Genomic DNA, 17,307 nt, shown 5'->3' with positions numbered 1-17,307 from the left:
ACCCAACAGGATCCAGATGATGACAAATATACAAAATGTGGACTGGCACCTTTGTAAAGTCACATGGAAAGACTAATGCTGCAAAAACAAAACAAAAAAAAAGCTGGAAAAGTGAAGAAAAGTGTGTTTGAAATAGACGACAAAAGCTCAGTTTGACAGGCTCGGGTTGTGCGTAAAGTCAGGATGACGCACAGTGAGGAAAAACAACAACGCGCTTGACAGAGACTTTATCAAACCTACCTGAACATACACGCGCGTTCCATCAATCCGCAAACATGTCCGTGGCTTTTAGAAGAAGTCAGATCACTCCTAAACTCCTCCACACCCGTCTTTGTCGCTGTCTTCCCCAGCTGTTCCCCCAGAAGATGAACGCGCCTGGAGAAGCCACTCCTCGCCCCGCTCCAAAAATCTGCCTCTAATTAGGACGCCACGGTTTCTGCCTTCAAAATACTGATACCACAAACACGACACAAACTGGCTTTATCTGGCAAATAGAAGAGAGAGACAGGAGTGCACCGATGAAGCAACGTTTGTCCTGAAGAAATGAGCCGTTTGGGAAAAATGTGTAACTTGTCTGGCAGCCACATGTGCCAAATAGTGGAAAGAAACTCCTTGAACCGCCATTAGTGGAACTGTAGCCCCCCCTGTTGGATGCATTTTGTAAGTGGAACACTAGTATAGTTAAAGCTATCTGTAAAAAGTTTGGGGTGGGAGACTTCAGGAAGCTCATTGAGAGAAGGACAAGGGTTTGCAGCGCTGTCGACAAAGTAAAGGGTGGATACTTTGAGGATTTTAATATAAAACATATTTATTTGAATTATTTCACTTTTTCTTTGCTACATAATTCCTTGTATCTGCTTCATATATGTGAGGGTGTAATTTCTATGTTCGCCAGCAGAGGGTAATGTAGCGTTTCTTTACTTTTGTGACGAAGCCATACGAGCTTATAATGGGACTTTCGGCTCCTTTGCATGCGTCTTTAACTCGTTTGAGAGATCCAAATCTTTTGAATCCGTTTTCTTGAAAGAGCCGTTCAAAATTTGTATTGACTTTATGATTTTTTTTTTCCCTATTGTTTTTTCTATTATTAATTTCTTCTTTTTTTTTTTTTTTTTTTACTATTTATTATGTTTATTTATTTTATTGTTACTGTTTATTTGATTTATTTGTTTTTACTTTTTACTATTTATTTATTTTACTATTTATTTAAATGACAGAAGCAAACGTGAAAACTCAATTAAGCGACAAACTAACCACAGATGTTGCACTACAACAATAATAATAAAACTAATTAAAAACTAACTCTTGATTGTGATTCCAAATATGTTTTTGTGCACAAATCTCTTGTGTTTCCTGCTCTGCTTCTGCGCTGATTTTTGTGTTGGTTCAGCGTGCAAACTGCATAAAAATTGGAAAGAAGAAAAAACAACAACTTTATAATATAACATCTGTTATAGTTTAAGAATCTATTACAGTTTCTTCAATTTTTAGTGTGTATTGTGTGTTTTACTGTCGCATAAATAAATAATAAAATAACACAAAAAAGCTTCCGTACAGTGAGGAGGGCTCCTGATTATAACGCAAATTATTAATGCAATAAACTTTATTTTTGCTAATATTTTGTGAAGCACTTAACAGGTGAGTATGTTATAAATGTTTGAGCTGTGTCTCCTGATCACAAGTTGATAAAAGTATTTTGTTATACGTGTGAATTTGCTAGCTTAAACCGGCTAGCTTAAACCGCGCTGTTAGCACGTAAAACATTGTAACTGGTGAACGCTTTATTTTCATATTTTACATGAGTTATGGAACTTGTAGAAAGTAATAAACATAAAAACAGACTTTGGTTGTGTTTAGGCTACAACTGTTTATTTGGTTTTGTTTGGAAAAGTTAGCAATAGCCTTTCTACGGTGGGGGAATAGGGGCAAATTTCGTGATTACGCGTGAGCGCCAACCACTGCCATTTGTCATTAATGTACACACATTAATGACAAATGGCAGTGGTTGGCGCTCTTTCTTTCTTTATTCATGTCTTTCTTTCTTTCTTTCTTTCTCTCTTTATGTCTTATGTCTTTGCCTTTCTTTTTTCATGTCTTTTTTATGTCTTTGTCTTTCTTTCTTTCTTTCTATCTTTTGTTATTTATGTCTTGTGTCTTTGCCTTTCTTTTGCTTTCATTCATTCTTTCTTTATATCTTGATGTCTTTATTTATTTCTCAACAGGTGCAAGTGCTAAAGGCAATGTACAACACCTTTTCAATTTCCTCTTATAACGTCTAACTTTGATAATATGTAATAAGTAATAATTGGCCTTTTTATAGTGTCATATAAGCACACACATATTAAAATGCCTAACTTTGATAATATGTAATAAGTAATAATTGGCCATTTTATAGTGTTACATAAGCACACACATAATAAAATGGCTAACTTTGATAGTTATTGGACGTTTTATGGTGTGGTATGAGCGCACACATAGTAGCTCAAGGCTTTGTTCAAGTGCACAAATGTTTTCAGCCTGATTTACATTGTTCAAATGGACTAAGCGCTAAAGGCAATTCACAATATCATTTCAATTTTCCCTTAAAATGGCTAATTTTGATAATGTGCAACAAGAAATGAAACGCTATACAGTAATACAGTACAGCAGAGGCAAATTGGACGTTTTATTGTGTAATATAAGCACATAAGCATTAGCTCAAGGCCTTGTTCAAGTGCGCCATCATCAGCCTGATTTACATTGTTCAGACAATTGGACTATAGGCCACTTTAGAAGCACTATTATTACATGAGCACCAAGGAGGTAATTTTCAATAAAAATCACCTTTCACTGATTAGTATAGTTACTTTTTCCACATGTAACTATTCCATTGACTTCTATTAAACTGTGGTGTATCTTGAAGGGCCCGGACATGAGCGGAAAGGAGAGGAACCATCCGGAAAGTCAGTGAGGAAGACCGGCGTGTGAGTGGACTGGGTCAAAGGTAACGCTTGACGTCTCCTGCGATCATCCCGCTTCTTGTACCAGAAGTTATGGGGCGGTCGGCGAGCCAGGGGAACACCGAATTCCTCAGAGGACGAAGCCATGTGCACCGGACCAGCAGGGGGCACCGGACCGCCAGGAAGTGCAGGACGCGGCACCAGGATCTCAAAAGATTCACTAGAGGATGAGGTGAGGGGGTCGGAGGGTAGGTCTATGCGGGGTGCAGGTGGGGCAGGTTTGACGGGAGGGGCAGGGGGAGCTGGTGGTGGAGGTGGGGGAGGGGTGGCAGGGGCGACAGGTGCGACAGGTGCAGGGACAATAATTGGAGTAAATGTAGGCTCGGCGATAGGTGGGTCTTGGTCGGTGATAAAGGGGGCGTCAGAGGGGATTATAGGGTGGTCCGGTGCCAGGTCATGACCCTGTGGCTGAAGCGGTCTCAGTACATCCACAGTCTGAAAGAAAAAACAACGACAACATTTAGCCCCGACAGGAGCAGTGAGTGTGTGACATGAGCAGCGAGTGTGTGACAGGAGCAGTGAGTGTGTGACATGAGCAGTGAGTGTGTGACATGAGCAGTGAGTGTGTGACAGGAGCAGTGAGTGTGTGACAGGAGCAGTGAGTGTGTGACAGGAGCAGTGAGTGTGTGACATGAGCAGTGAGTGTGTGACATGAGCAGTGAGTGTGTGACATGAGCAGTGAGTGTGTGACAGGATCAGTGACTGTGACAGGGCCAAGGGCTGAGGCTCTAGAGGTTATAAACTATTTTAATATTAAAATCAGCTTGGATTTAAAATAAAATTATTCAACAGATCACTTTGTCTTTCCCTATCGACTCACCTGATTACTACTCCTGCTGCTACTACTACTACTACTACTATTACTACAACTAATGTCTTTATCTACCAGTACAATTGGCATCCCTCTCATAGCCGCTTGTATAGACCTGTATTTTTTTTTTTTTTTGAGCATTTTTCAGAATATGGATCGGGATGTAGTTAAGTCTAGCTAAGTATAAAGTCATCTAATATGCATTCCCTCATTTTTAAATTGTCCTATTTTATTCCTGCTGCAAATTGTTTCTATGCAGCACTATTTTCACCGGTCCAGTACTTTTCCTTGGTCTGTGGTTACAAATCCAATCAGTTTTGAGCTAAGAGACTTTCCAGGATGTGACATTAGGACCAGATTCACAAAGAGAAAGGAGACCACCTTTTATATTCATGGGTGAACCAAAAGCACAATCATGCGATCACACTGATCAAAACCCTGCCATGACACGTAGAAGGAGCAGTTCTGTAAACACTGACATTTATACAAAGGTCATCGCTTGAAAAATGAGCATACAAACCTCAAAATTTTAAATGCTCAAAAAAGCTCAAATCAGGAGAAAAAAACAAGGCCATATTCACAGTTTTGTTTGAAACGCACAATTAACACTACAGTGACATCACTTCAGGGGTGTTCTACGTGTATGTCTGTAGCGGAATGTTCAGCTGTTACCATGGTGACACAATGCCCACATGAAATATACAAAAGGATATAATAATCAACACATTTTCAGGAGCCTGTGATCAATCCGTGCGTTCATGGTCCTGTTTAGGTGTTTGATTTTACACAAAAAGGTGAGAGCGACTAAATGAAAAGCAGTTGGCTAATTCTAGCTAGCTTGTGACTGTAGTGTTATGTGAGAGGGACTTGTTTAACAGCACAAATCAGCTCACCTGTTGTATCAAGTCAGTTCTTTCTGGTCAGATTGTGTTAAAACTCAGATTAAAGTCTAAGTTGACTAACAGAGCTTCAGACAGAGCAGTGCCTACAGTTAGCATGGCACTACCAGGGAATATCAGCTTTAAAGTATCAGTATATTGTCTTGATTCACAGATTATTTTGAGGAACACTGGGAAAAGTGCACCACCTGCTTGTCTCCATGGCGATGTTATTGCTTTGCCTGGAATGTTCCGCAGTATGTCATTTAAGTTAACTTTTGAACATTTATTTAATTACAGGTGTTTTTATTGCTCAAAAGTACATTGAAAAAGTGTGGTCACCTCTCCACAGATCTGACATGAACTGTAATTTGGCTTGGAGGCATTATCTGCTAGATATGTTTAATGTTATACGGTGGAACATTTTAGGAACAAATATGGAGTTAATTGTGAACTGTGAAGGCAAGGCAAGTTTATTTGTATAGCACAATTCATACACAAGGTAATTCAAAGTGCTTTACAGAATAAGAAAGACATTAAAATCACACAAATCAAAACATAAATAATCACAAATAATCATCATAAATTTACCATTATAAGAGAAGAGTGCAGAATAAAAACCTTTCAGTCGTATGCACAGCTGAACAGAACCGTTTTGAGCCTGGATTCAAACATTGTCAAAGTAGAGGCCTGTCTCACATCTTCAGGAAGACTGTTACAGGTTTTAGCTGTATAAAACTTAAATGCTGATTCCCCATGTTTAGTCCTGACTGTGGGCACCAGCAGGAGGCCGGTCCCTGAAGTCCTCAGTGTGCGAGATGGTTCATATGGCACTAACATGTCAGAGATATACTTTGGACCTAGGCCATGGAGAGACTTATACACAAGCAGAGCTGCTTTAAAGTCTATTCTTTGAGCTCCAGTAAGCCAGTGCAGAGACCTGAGCACAGGACTTATGTGCTCATACTTCCTGGTTCTAGTCAGGACCCGAGCAGCAGTGTTCTGGATGTACTGCAGCTGTGTTAAGGCTCATTTGGAGAGGCCAGTGAGCAGGCCGTTACATTAGTCTAACCTACTGGAGACAAATGCATGGATAAGTCTCTCTAAGTCTGGCTTTGACAGTATACCTTTGATTTTTGCAATGTTCTTTAGGTGGTAAAAAGCTGCAGATGTTATTGATTTGATGTGGCACTGCGAACACTGCCATTGTAAGGTACCTGCACTTTGAACATCTCACAGGACACGTGGACTTCAGGATGGGTCCTGACGTCTCCATGAACAGATCCAGAGCAAAAACCTGTCGTCTAGAAGAACAGGTAAAAACATTAAACAGTGTTATTTATTCATTTATTTTTTTTAAACACAAAACAACACAAAATGAATAAGGAGACTCATACTAATAATCTCTTATGTTATGAGTGAATTTGCCCACTGTTGTACAGTGGCCAGATTAGCTCATGTTCTCAGCTATGTTTTATGAGATCTACAAAAAGAAACAGTATTTACTTTTAGACAATTAAACAGCATTGCATCAGTAATATTTAAAGGTCCTATATCACACAAAATGGATTCTCGTGATCGTTAAGACATGTTCTAATGCTGTTACCTCCTCAAAAAGTCCTCAAAGTTAGTCTGTCTACATCTGCAAAGCTCAAAATGCTCTGTTCCACCTTGTGATGTCATGAAGAGGTTGTTTTCAAGTTAACAGCTATCGTTTACATTTAGTTCAGAGACGGGTAATTCCAGGGCTGAAATTATCCAAATTATTCTAGTGAAGATGTATGGAGTTTAAATACCATATTTTCCGGACTATAAGTCACACTTTTTTTCATAGTTTGGCCGGGAATGCAAGTTATACTCAGATGCGGCTTATATGTGAAATGATTAAAATATATAATTTCACATCTTCGTTATTGTAACAATCACAACCACGCGAGGGCGCTCTAGGCTTGTTTGCCAGTATGACAACCATGCAGAAGCGGAAGTGGCGCTTCATCTATTTCCAGAGTTGGCGAAGTTGTTCAGAAGCCACACCGAGGATGAAGAATTCAATGGATTTAGTGATTTGGAGTGAGACCCAGAGTAAACCTGTTAGCTTGTTTTTTATGCTTTATTTATCTGATTAACTGTTAAAATCTTACGTTAACAAACCAGACACGTGTTCAGTTCTGTTTATGCTTCATGTAGCTGAATAAATATAAATGTGTTACATTAGCGTGCTGTAATGATATTCAGCCTGTTATTCTCTATTTTATTGTTATTATTATAACTTGCCTTTAAATATAAAATGTCTGTTCTTGGTCTCGGATTTTGTAAAACAAAATTCCCCCAAAAATTCGACTTATAGTCCAGTGTGACTTATATATCGTATTTTCCGGAATATAAGTTGCACTTTTTTCATAGTTTGGCCGGGGATGCGACTTATACACAGATGTGACTTATATGGAGCGAATAGTGAGAATAGTGTAATATGTATCCTTTAAGTGTAAAGTGCATTATACAATGTGCTGTTCAGATATACTGCAGTTATTGAGAACATTTCTAAAGATTTTCTGTATAAACTCTGGCCAGGTGAGCAGTGCACCTGACAGCTGCTGTATGTGCTGTTACCTCTGTGTCGGAGGCAGCGGTCAGTCTTTGGCAGGTGCCTGATTCAGTGGTTCCCTCTGGACACTGCTGGACAGTGTACTCGACAAAGCTGCTTTTCACTGGTCTAGTCTAAAACATAACAAAATATAAAAAGATGGTGGAGAAAATGTTGGGAAAATTGCAAGAATCAATCTAATAAATTAACACTTCTCAATTCTTATAAGATAGCTTTATAAATGGTAAACTATTGTAACTATTATTAATATGTTTTTGTTCTTACGGTTATATTATGACCTTACTAATCTTGATTATTAATTAACCAAATAATCTTTACATCCCTCATTAGTAGCAATGTAGCTGGAGATCATCATAAAATTAAATGAGTACAAATAGACTAGAGCTTATTCTGACAATCTTGGTATTACCTCTTAAGTGAGTACAAAGAGTTTATGTCATCTTTTACAATGGACCATAACAGATTAGTAAGTAAATTACCTCATTATTTTGTTTTAGATTTGAAATAAACAAAACATTTACCAGTACTTCATAGTCTGTATAAAGTGTACTGAGTGAGTGTGATGTCACCCACAGCGTTCGCTCCAGTCAAATGAAGCTCATCGAGGCTAGAAGTTATAGCGTTCCATATGTGGGTTACCTGCTGGGCTGCTCTCAGTATCTTTTTCACTCCCAGTCCAGCCCCCAGCAGGGACTTCCTCTTATACGAGTCTAGAGTGACTTGTGCAGCAGTGACGGCCTGTGGGCTGTCTATGGGAAGCAAGAGGGGACAAGTGGGACAGGTCTGCTGCAGCTTCTCAGGTGGATCTAGATGGAGAAGATATAAAGTGATAGCAGGACATGCAAATTAAATATATGAGTTAAAGGTGAACTAGGTAACTTTTCTGGTGGAGGAGCTGTCAGTTGCTTGTCTCTGTAGAGAGGGTATTGTTGTGCCTGGAATATGTTACAGTATGGCATTAAATTGATCTATTCCCATTTATCTTACCGCTCATAGTAAGAACGCATGTTTATTAAAGGGCCCATGTTACGTTGTTTTCTGATCTCTGTTCTAATGTTGTTTCCTCGTCACAAACAGATCTGAAGTTGTGTTTTGTTTAATTTACACATGTTTAACACACAAAACCCTGCATATTTAGGCTGAGTTCTTCTCTCAAACTGAAAACACTCTGTTCCACCTTGTGATGTCATTGAGTAGTTATACAGGAAGTGCTCCATACACCTTCACTAGAATCATTTGGATAATTTTAGCCCTGGAATTGCCAATCTCTACTGAAGTAAAACTACCACTTCATGACGTCACAAGGTGGAACAGAGCATTTTGAGCTTTGGAGATGCACTAATAATAAAGTGTTACTCAAACATGTGAATGAAATAAAATACAACTCTAGGTCTGTTTTTGACGCGATAATGACATAACATGCCTAAAAGCTGACAAGAACATAATATAGGACATTTAAGGTATATCTTTTATACCATTAAAAAAAACCTCCATACTTGAATAAATGCATAAGAGACCTTCATCAGAAAAGTTTCATAGTCTACCTTAAGTGGAGCAGTGCCTAGCTGATTGTAAAACTATTAATAATCCCTCTGTTATGGGCAGTGTGGGAGTCGGAGCAGGAGGTATTTTTGTTGTTGTTTAAGTGTGCAGGTGGGACTTGCTGTTCTTCATATTCCTAGTTTTATATCATACCAAGTGTAAAGTGCTTAAACTGCCAAGAGACGCTTAGCTGCTAGAATTCATTTTCTATAGCACCTTTTTCATCCAAGACTTGATTAATTCCTCTTAAAAGAAAACATCACATTTTTGCCTATTTCTCATGGTGTAATCACAACTTTGACTTCAGATTCTGCCTGACATTTGTTGGGCTGGAGGGTTACGGCTGTGCAGATAATCAACTTTTTATCTTGATTATAATTATGGCCATTACAAAAATACAGCGGTGGAAGAAGTACTTGATGTTGTTACTTAAGTAAAAGTACAGATACCACAGCAAAAAATGATTCCAGTGAAACTATCACATGAAAAAATCTACTTGAGTAAAGATATTAAAGTGCCGTATTTTCCAGACTATAAATTGCTCCGGAATATAAGACACACAAGCCAAAAAATGCATAATAATGAAGAAAAAACATGTATAAGTCACATTTTTTGAGGAAATATATTTTACAAAATCCGAGACCAAGAAGAGATATTTTATCTTTGAAGGGAAGTTATAATAATAACAATAACAGGCTGAATATCAGTACAGCACACTAACATAACATAGCGTGCTAATGTAACACATTTATATTTATTCAGCTACATGAAGCATAGACAGAACTGAACACGTGTTTGGTTTGTTAACGGAAGATATTAACAGTTAATCAGATAAATAAAGCATAAAAAACAAGCTCATAAGTTTACTGTGGATCTCACTATAGAGCGCTAATTCTTCATCCTGTTTGGCTGTCATACTGATACACCAGTTGCCTCTGAGTATAAGTTGCTCTCCCGGACAAACTATGAAAAAAGTGCTACTTATAGTCCGGAAAATACGGTACCTGTTTAAAAGTAAAAGTATTTCATGCAGATTTTGAGATCGAATTAAGCTTCAAATGTAGTAATTTTGATAAAGATTTGAGCTGAAGTTTACTCAGCTGAAACAATTTAATCAACAGTTTTTTTCTAGCTGTTTTCTTTTGTATATTTTTGTTTTGCTTTATTTATGAGCATGTTAAAAATGAAGCCTTTTCAGCAGGTCTTAGACAATAATAAAAATATTTTTCAGTCCAGTTAAAAAATGTAATGGAGTAGAAAGTACAGATACTGCTCTCAAATTTATTTAAGTAAAAGTAAAATTATCCACCTGTAGCCATACCTAAAATGTATAGTACTGTACTTTACTACTTTTACTTTTTTACATTTAGGCCTGTCACGAGAACGAGAATTGAAGCTACTTTATGCCGCTGACACAAAGCAGGATAAACCCAGTAAACCAATCTTTAAATAGGCAGTAACATTAAAAAGCCTGAGCTGCAGCAAATACATAGCAGAATGAACCAATGCTTAGCCATAGAAGTGATTTATTCAAATTTCTACAGCTCAAATCTTATCATAATACAGAAAAATGGTGAAAAAAGTCCTCACTTTTGCAAAGAAAGTGTACACAGAATAAATATTGAGCTCCCAAAAATATTGTTCCATGTTTCACATACTGAACAGTAAGTCAATCTAGTGATTATCGTGACAGGCTGAGTTACATTCCACCACTGCAAAAATCCCTGAATGGAACAAACAAACTATAAACTAAGTAAAGCTGTTTTAAGACCAGCTTTAGACCCCTTTAAACGTCAGTTGACAACATTCTGCTCATTTTATTTCTGTGATAAACAGTGAAGGCCTTCATCCAGATCAGAGTCAGGTTTGTGGAGATGTGAGCCCGCTCAGAGTAAGAATGCATGTTTTCCAGTGCAATAAATACCACCAAACCTGACAAAAAAGGTACATACTGGGGTTTTATTCATTCTAGGTAGGTTTAGGTGTGACTTTTCCTAGACTTAACACATCTAGAATGATTAAAGCCCCAGTATGTAATGTCAAGTCTGGTTGTGTTTATTGCACTATAAAACATGCATCTCCACAAACCTGACTCTTATCTAAGGGCCTCCACCTGCTTGTTTCTCTGGAAATTAAACAAGATTTGAGGAAACTGCGATTCTAACTGTGGAAAATATGTATAGGAGCTCATTATTAGGTACATTTTTGCCAGTACATTTGTTTATTTTCAAATGGCTTAATTGTGTTTACAGTTATAACCCAAATTTTTGGTTTTTAGTGGGTGCACTTGTTTCCTCACATCCAGTATAGTCCAGAGTTTTGTACAAAGTTAGAAAAAATCTGTGCTATAATGCCAATAAATGTCTGTACTTTAACTTAAAAGGCCCATATTAGTCTATTTTCTGATGTTCTAATGTTGTTTCCTCATCACAAACAAACAGAAAACACTCTGTTCCACCTTGTGATGTCATTAAATGGTAATGCAGGAAGTGCTCCACTGTGTTTTTAAACTACATACACCTTCACTAGAGTCATTTGGATGATTTCAACTCTGGAATTGCCAATCTCTACTGAACTAAAGGTGAAAGATAGCTGTTCACTTAAAAGCTACCACTTCATGACATCACAAGGTGGATCAGGGCATTTTGAGCTTAGACTAATAATAAAGGGTTGCTCAAACATGTGTGAATGAAACAAAACACAACTCCAGGCATGTTTTTAAGGAGGGAACAACATCATAACATGGCTTAAAGCTCATACGAGTTAATTTTGTGTAATATAGGACCTTCACATATTGATGCATGTGTGATTCATTACCTGGGACCAGAGTGCAGTCGTAGCTGTAGAGGTACGAGTATCCCTCTTGTGTGTGGAGGATGGTCGTGTTGCAGTTTCCAGAGATTTGCTAAACAAGACATACATATTTAACATTGCTTAAAGGTCCTCAGAAATCATGTACTCTGGTTGTTTTTAGTGAGTAGGTAAAACGTTGAGGTGATTAAAGTTGTGTGTATTTAACCAGGAGGAAGGTTGACCCACTGTTTCCATGAAGGGTCTGACGTCACAGCGTTTCCATGGTTTCGGGCTGCCTATGTGACATTTGGTCTCGAGGACATCCAAATCCAGGTAATAGACGTTGCCTGCTGGGCCCTGGAGTAAACAACACAAAGCACACAAACCCAATGAATACATACACTACCAAAGGTTTGGACACACCATGTCAGTCAGTTTTTTTGTTTTTTTTTACCACTTTCTACATTTTAAATACACACAGAAGACATCAAATATATTAAGTAAAATATATGGAATTATCTAGTAAAGAAAAATAAACCTTTAATGACATTACCAAATATTTTTAAATTATTTTTTTTAATTAAAATACTCAAAGTAGCCAGGCTTTGCTTTGTGAAAAATATTTTAATAATAAATAATAGGTCAAATTTTAATATATCCCATCACCTGTCTCATCCTTAATATGATTACACAGACACTGGGGATGAGGGAGGTTAAGTGTCTTGCCCAAGGACACAACAACAGCATTCACCTGGGGGAGCTGGAATCGCACCTGCAACCTGTGTGTTGCAGGTGCGTTTGGGTTTTTTTTGTTTTGTTTTTTTGAGAGCGGGATTTGAACCGCCAACCTTTGGATCAGAGGATGAACATTCTACCTCTGTACTACCATTTAGTAGTTACTGTATTTAACTTTTTTTTTACTACGTAACTCCATATATCTTGTGTAATTTCCGTATCTAAAATGTAAAAAAGTAGTAAAAATACGAGAGGGCGTGTCCAAACTTTTGACAGTTTACATTTCAAATCAGAACTGTAGAACATTAAAAAAACATTATTGTTGACAATTGTTGATTTTAACAGCATATTTTCACTGAATGGGGATAAATAGGTTTCTAACAGCCATTCGCACACTTAAAGGAACAATTTGGCCGACGGGGCTCTCTGCGTCGTGTATTGATTTGCTGGTAGCACTTCGAGCATGTTTTGGCGGCACGTTCTCACAGGGCGATTGTAAATGCTGATCTATGCTGTGATGGCCTTCATTTAAAGCCATGGAGTTCATAATGTGTGTTGTGCAAGTCCCAGCTCTCCAGTGCTGCACTGAAATGACCTGCGCTTTAATAACAGTATCTCTGGTCCTTGTTGGAACATCGATGACTCACCATATAAAGTAATGAGTTTGAGCGTTCATGACTCTGTTAATAAGAGGTTATTGATTGTCTAGCTTGCACGTTTATTGCAATTCTTCACCCGCATGTTGTCCAGTTGTTTGGCAAAGGACAAGATTAAGGCATGATACTAAAAATCGGACTAAACCTGGATTAGACCAGGACTAAATCAGTTCTAGAGCAGGATCAAACCCAGTCTACTTCAGGACTGTCCCCAAGGATTTACATAATGATCCACACACGCCATGTTTACAGTGTACCTTGAAGATTACAGGCAGAAATAAAGAGGTAGTATGTAAACTTTACGATGTCCGCTCGCCCGCTTCTCTCCTTGTGGATTGCTTTGTCTAGGATGTTCCATAGTAGCATCAAAATAATCCATAGGCGTTGAATTTACATGCAAAGTCTATGGTGGAAGCATCAACCATTCAGATACTATGCTCCAGTGACGTAGAGACATCATTATCTGGAAGGAAGAGGAGAAAGGGAAAGGGAGCCACAAACAGCAGAACAAAAAGAATGGAGGGTAGCCTCATTGTTGTCGTTTACCTCGCCCCAGAACTGACTTAAATACACTAAAGCCACTCTCTCAACCTGGACATCTTTCACAAAGAGACCGGGAAAACAAAACATCCAAAGGCACTCACAGACCGCGGCATGGTCTGAACACAGCAATATGTGGTTTTACAGCTTAAAAAAATACTGTAAAACATGTTTTCTTAAGCTTTTTTTAAGTAGCATAATTATTACCTTAAATTTCGGACTATATATAGACTGCACTAGCTAAATTTGAAGAGAAAATACATTTTGTACATATATGAGCTGCACTTGAATATAAGCTGCATGTTACAAATATGTTGTAACATGAGATATTCACACAGAAAGATGGTACACGAAGGTTTTTTTTATTATTTTTAAGACATGCTTTTTTTTAAAACTGTGCCTCAAAATTGGCACCAACATGTGATCAACACAAGATGAACATACCTGTATGTTTAGAAAATAAAACAGCACCGACACGAGCCATCTGCTTTTATTTCCTCTGAAAGCTTTTGTTTTTCTTCCCACTACCGCCTCCAATGTCACACTATCGGTTCCGTAATGCCGAGCTTACTTACAGTGGCTCCATTTCCTTCTTTGATGCCAAACTTACATGCAGGGGCTCTATTTCCTTCTTTGGTGCTAAACTCACATGCAGTGGCTCTATTTCCTTCTTTGAGGCCAGATCCATTGTCTTGATCTTAAAAGCTGCATCATTTGCATTTCTTCGTGTGTTTTTCATGATGAGGGTGTGGTCATGATGAGCAAAATGACAGTTCAAAACCAAAACTATTGTATTCTTCAGCGCATAATCTTTCCCCACGTCTGTCTCACTTTTGCATTTGCTGCTAGAGAGTGCCCCCCGGTGGCCGTTAGCCAGTAAAAGTCTATAAATTAGTCGGACCGTTGTATAGGACGTAGGGTTAAAAGCGTGGGAAAAAGTAGCAGCTTATAGTCCCACATTTGCGGTACATAGTGCGTAGACTTATAGAACACTGTAGTAATTAGCAGTCATATCGTTTCATTTTGTCGCAGTAATCTACTCAAGAAACTTCATTATTCGATCTTAGTTAAATCGCGTCACCTGTCGTGTCTCATCTTAATACGATTACTACATCCCAGCAGTTACCAAATAGTGACATTCGTTTTTGATTAGACTGCTCTGCGTTCACGATCTGAGCCCAAATCTTATCAAACGAGTTCCCACTGACAGCAAGATTGGTCACAGCTGGTCAACCCCACCACTGTGTTTCTGTCCTGCTACGAATGTTTTGATTTTTCCACAACCACAGATGAGAAAATAAGCTTCCCGGTCCAGTTCTCTAGTTAATCACAAATAAATCTCACACTGAGGCATTATTTCAGTGCTTTGAGTCTGCCTGGAGACTTCCCTGGGCATAGGTGTGGGGCTGTCAAGATATCAAAAGTGATGATGATAGAAAAAACCCAAAATACCACGATTTAACAACCAAACAGCAGTGAAATACATAATTTTCTTTCAAAAAAAAAAAAAAAGTACTACCATTTAATGTTGGAAATCACATTTTATTGTCTAAAGAAAGAGTGCTTTTTAATTATCAGTTCCTGTCTGTTCCTTAGTATTGAAATAGAGTTTGAAATATTAGTAATGTGACAATAGGATATGTCATTATGAAATCATACTGGTTGGACATATATTCATTTACTTTTTTGGAGCATACTTAAAGTCATGGGATGGTATTAAAATTTGGTGTATTGTTGCTGTAACTATTTACGTTGTTGACAGTTTAAAAATTTTATAAAAATAAATAATTACAGTTTTAATATTAAAGCTGCAAGCAGTGATAAAGGGCCCCTGCAACCCTTGCAACCGCAGAAGGGGACGCTTCAGTGGGAGGGCTTTCTGTTAACCCTGGCTTGATATCTGATAAGAAATTGCCACTGTCACTTTTGAGATACATTTTTTGCTACCATTCTAACTTCGCAGGGGGCGCTAGAGAGATATAAGTTTAATTCATGTATCATTTTGTCTAGGTCATAAAACTACACAAACGCTATTTTGTATTTGTTTAAATCTGATGATGTTTGCAAAACTTGCCAGGATTTTTATGCTTTCAAAATGGCCTCTTCGTTAAGAGCTTGTTATGACCTCACCCTGAGACTGATTTTGCAGGGGGCGCTGGAGAGAAACTTTTAAAGATATAACTTTAATTCATTCATAATTATGTCCGGGCCATCAAAATACACAAACGTTACATTGGGTTAGTTTAAATCAGATTATGTTTACAAAAGTTGCAAGGTTTTTTACGCTCTCAAAATGGCTGATTTGTTAAGAGCTCTTTATGACCACACCCTGGGACTTATGTAAATTGTTTTAACAACTTCTGATCCCAGATATGTCCTGATGATGCTGCCTCAGTTTGGAGTTCGTCCAGTTTGGGTCCATTCAAATCTATCAACATTTGTGAAACATGGATTTTTTTTTTTTTTTCACCATGACCGCGCCCAAATTTTATTTAAAATGTAACTGATAACCTGTTATTGCTCATCGGCTTTATATCTTTTGGTCAAAATTGAACTGTTTTTGATGAAAACTGTTGGAGGAGATGTCAAAAGATTATGATACGTGATTTTGTAAATCCCAGGTTTGATCCGATATGGCCAACTTCCAGTAGGGTTTAGGGTGGGACCATAATATAATTTTTTACATGTCCTGATGTGACTTGTTTTTGATGCTAAATTTCATTTGTCAACAATGACATTTTTCTGGGCCGGTCCCCCATTGGTGCAATGTAAATTGATTTTTGAGGTAGCGCTACTGAGCCGTCTTTCATTATTTTTTCTCAGGGTTTTCACTCAAAATTAGAGCTCACTGAATTCTAATTTTCTATACTGTTTTCTTGTCTACACATTATTGTTTACTGCTTGGGATTTTCCTCAAAATTTTACAAATGCAATCGGGCTCTTGGGGGCTGTTACAGAATTTATACCAAAAGAAAAATATAAAATCTGTCAGCTGGACAAAACTTTGTAGGAGAGAATTTGTTATAACTGCACATTCTGGTGCTGCGAGAGCAATTGTCTTTGTTGGCGATTATCACTATTATTTAAAAATGTCCCACAAACGGTTCCTGTTGACCCCTTTAATCACGCTAAACAATATTGTTTATATTCCCATCCCTAAAAGGTTTGAATGAATAAGAATAAAGTTGACGTCCTTACCTGAGCGTGAAGGTGGACATTGGTGATTCGGTTTAGAGCGAACTTGTAGCCCTCTGATCTATCCTCATTGATGTAAGTCATAGCCAGCCGGGACAGCTTCTCCACTGCTTTGTCGTTACAAGGAATAGGTGCAAGTTCAATCGGCATCATATCCAAAGCTTCTCCATGCACAAGCAGTATATGCCATAATAGCAGTAATAACGCACTTATGTTTCTGTCCATGTTGGCAGAGGGATAAGGAGCAGTAACAGAAATGAGTTGGTTTAAAAGTCAAAGTTTGTTCGTTCTTGTTTGCGTTCAGAGATGTCAATGACTTTTGGAATCAAAACAGGGCCCAATGTTGAAATATAGCCAAGGACAAAGTGTGTTTGATGGCACAGCGCTGGTTGGCTGCAGTATTTGTGAATGAAATTGACTTGACAATAGGAGTATTTATTCACAAACAGAACCAATCACATATAATAAGTTGCGATCGCTAGATCTGTCACGATAACATTTTGAAATGTGATATATAAGTAAATAATAAATAATATAACAGCTACTTTAACCT

General features: G+C 37.9%; 2 protein-coding genes across 2 annotated transcripts in view; both read right to left on the bottom strand.

Moving 5' to 3' along the window:
- Positions 1-653, bottom strand: part of LOC117370050 (G-protein-signaling modulator 2-like) — a 31,288-nt gene extending 30,635 nt beyond the window's left edge. Inside the window, exon 1 of the mRNA XM_033965404.2 lies at positions 241-653. Coding sequence (XP_033821295.2) covers positions 241-263 — 23 coding nt within the window. The 5' untranslated portion in view covers positions 264-653. The remainder of the gene's footprint in view (positions 1-240) is intronic.
- A 1,994-nt stretch (positions 654-2,647) lies between these two features.
- si:ch211-262h13.5 (uncharacterized protein LOC571127 homolog) lies at positions 2,648-17,105 on the bottom strand. The gene is made up of 7 exons (XM_033965617.2): positions 16,758-17,105; positions 11,875-11,985; positions 11,653-11,740; positions 7,933-8,099; positions 7,299-7,406; positions 5,906-5,992; positions 2,648-3,434 (listed from the first exon to the last, which is right to left on the bottom strand). Exons 1-7 carry the CDS (start codon positions 16,977-16,979, stop codon positions 2,880-2,882), a joined length of 1,338 nt encoding a protein of 445 aa, XP_033821508.1. The 5' UTR covers positions 16,980-17,105; the 3' UTR covers positions 2,648-2,879.
- Between the last annotated feature and the right edge of the window lie 202 nt (positions 17,106-17,307).

This window comes from Periophthalmus magnuspinnatus, chromosome 4 (assembly GCF_009829125.3).
Source record: "Periophthalmus magnuspinnatus isolate fPerMag1 chromosome 4, fPerMag1.2.pri, whole genome shotgun sequence".
NCBI classification, from domain to species: Eukaryota; Metazoa; Chordata; class Actinopteri; order Gobiiformes; family Gobiidae; genus Periophthalmus; species Periophthalmus magnuspinnatus.
This window is presented reverse-complemented; position numbering and strand designations above follow the sequence as displayed.

Bases quoted from the DNA above. Each gene is read 5' to 3' on its own strand.
- si:ch211-262h13.5 (XM_033965617.2), bottom strand. From the start codon at position 16,979: ATGGACAGAAACATAAGTGCGTTATTACTGCTATTATGGCATATACTG. The intron at 11,986-16,757 runs GTAAGGACGTCA...TGTTTACTCCAG, and splicing joins ATGTCCACCTTCACGCTCAG to GGCCCAGCAGGCAACGTCTA. The intron at 7,407-7,932 runs GTAACCCACATA...GTTATGTTTTAG, and splicing joins TACTGAGAGCAGCCCAGCAG to ACTAGACCAGTGAAAAGCAG.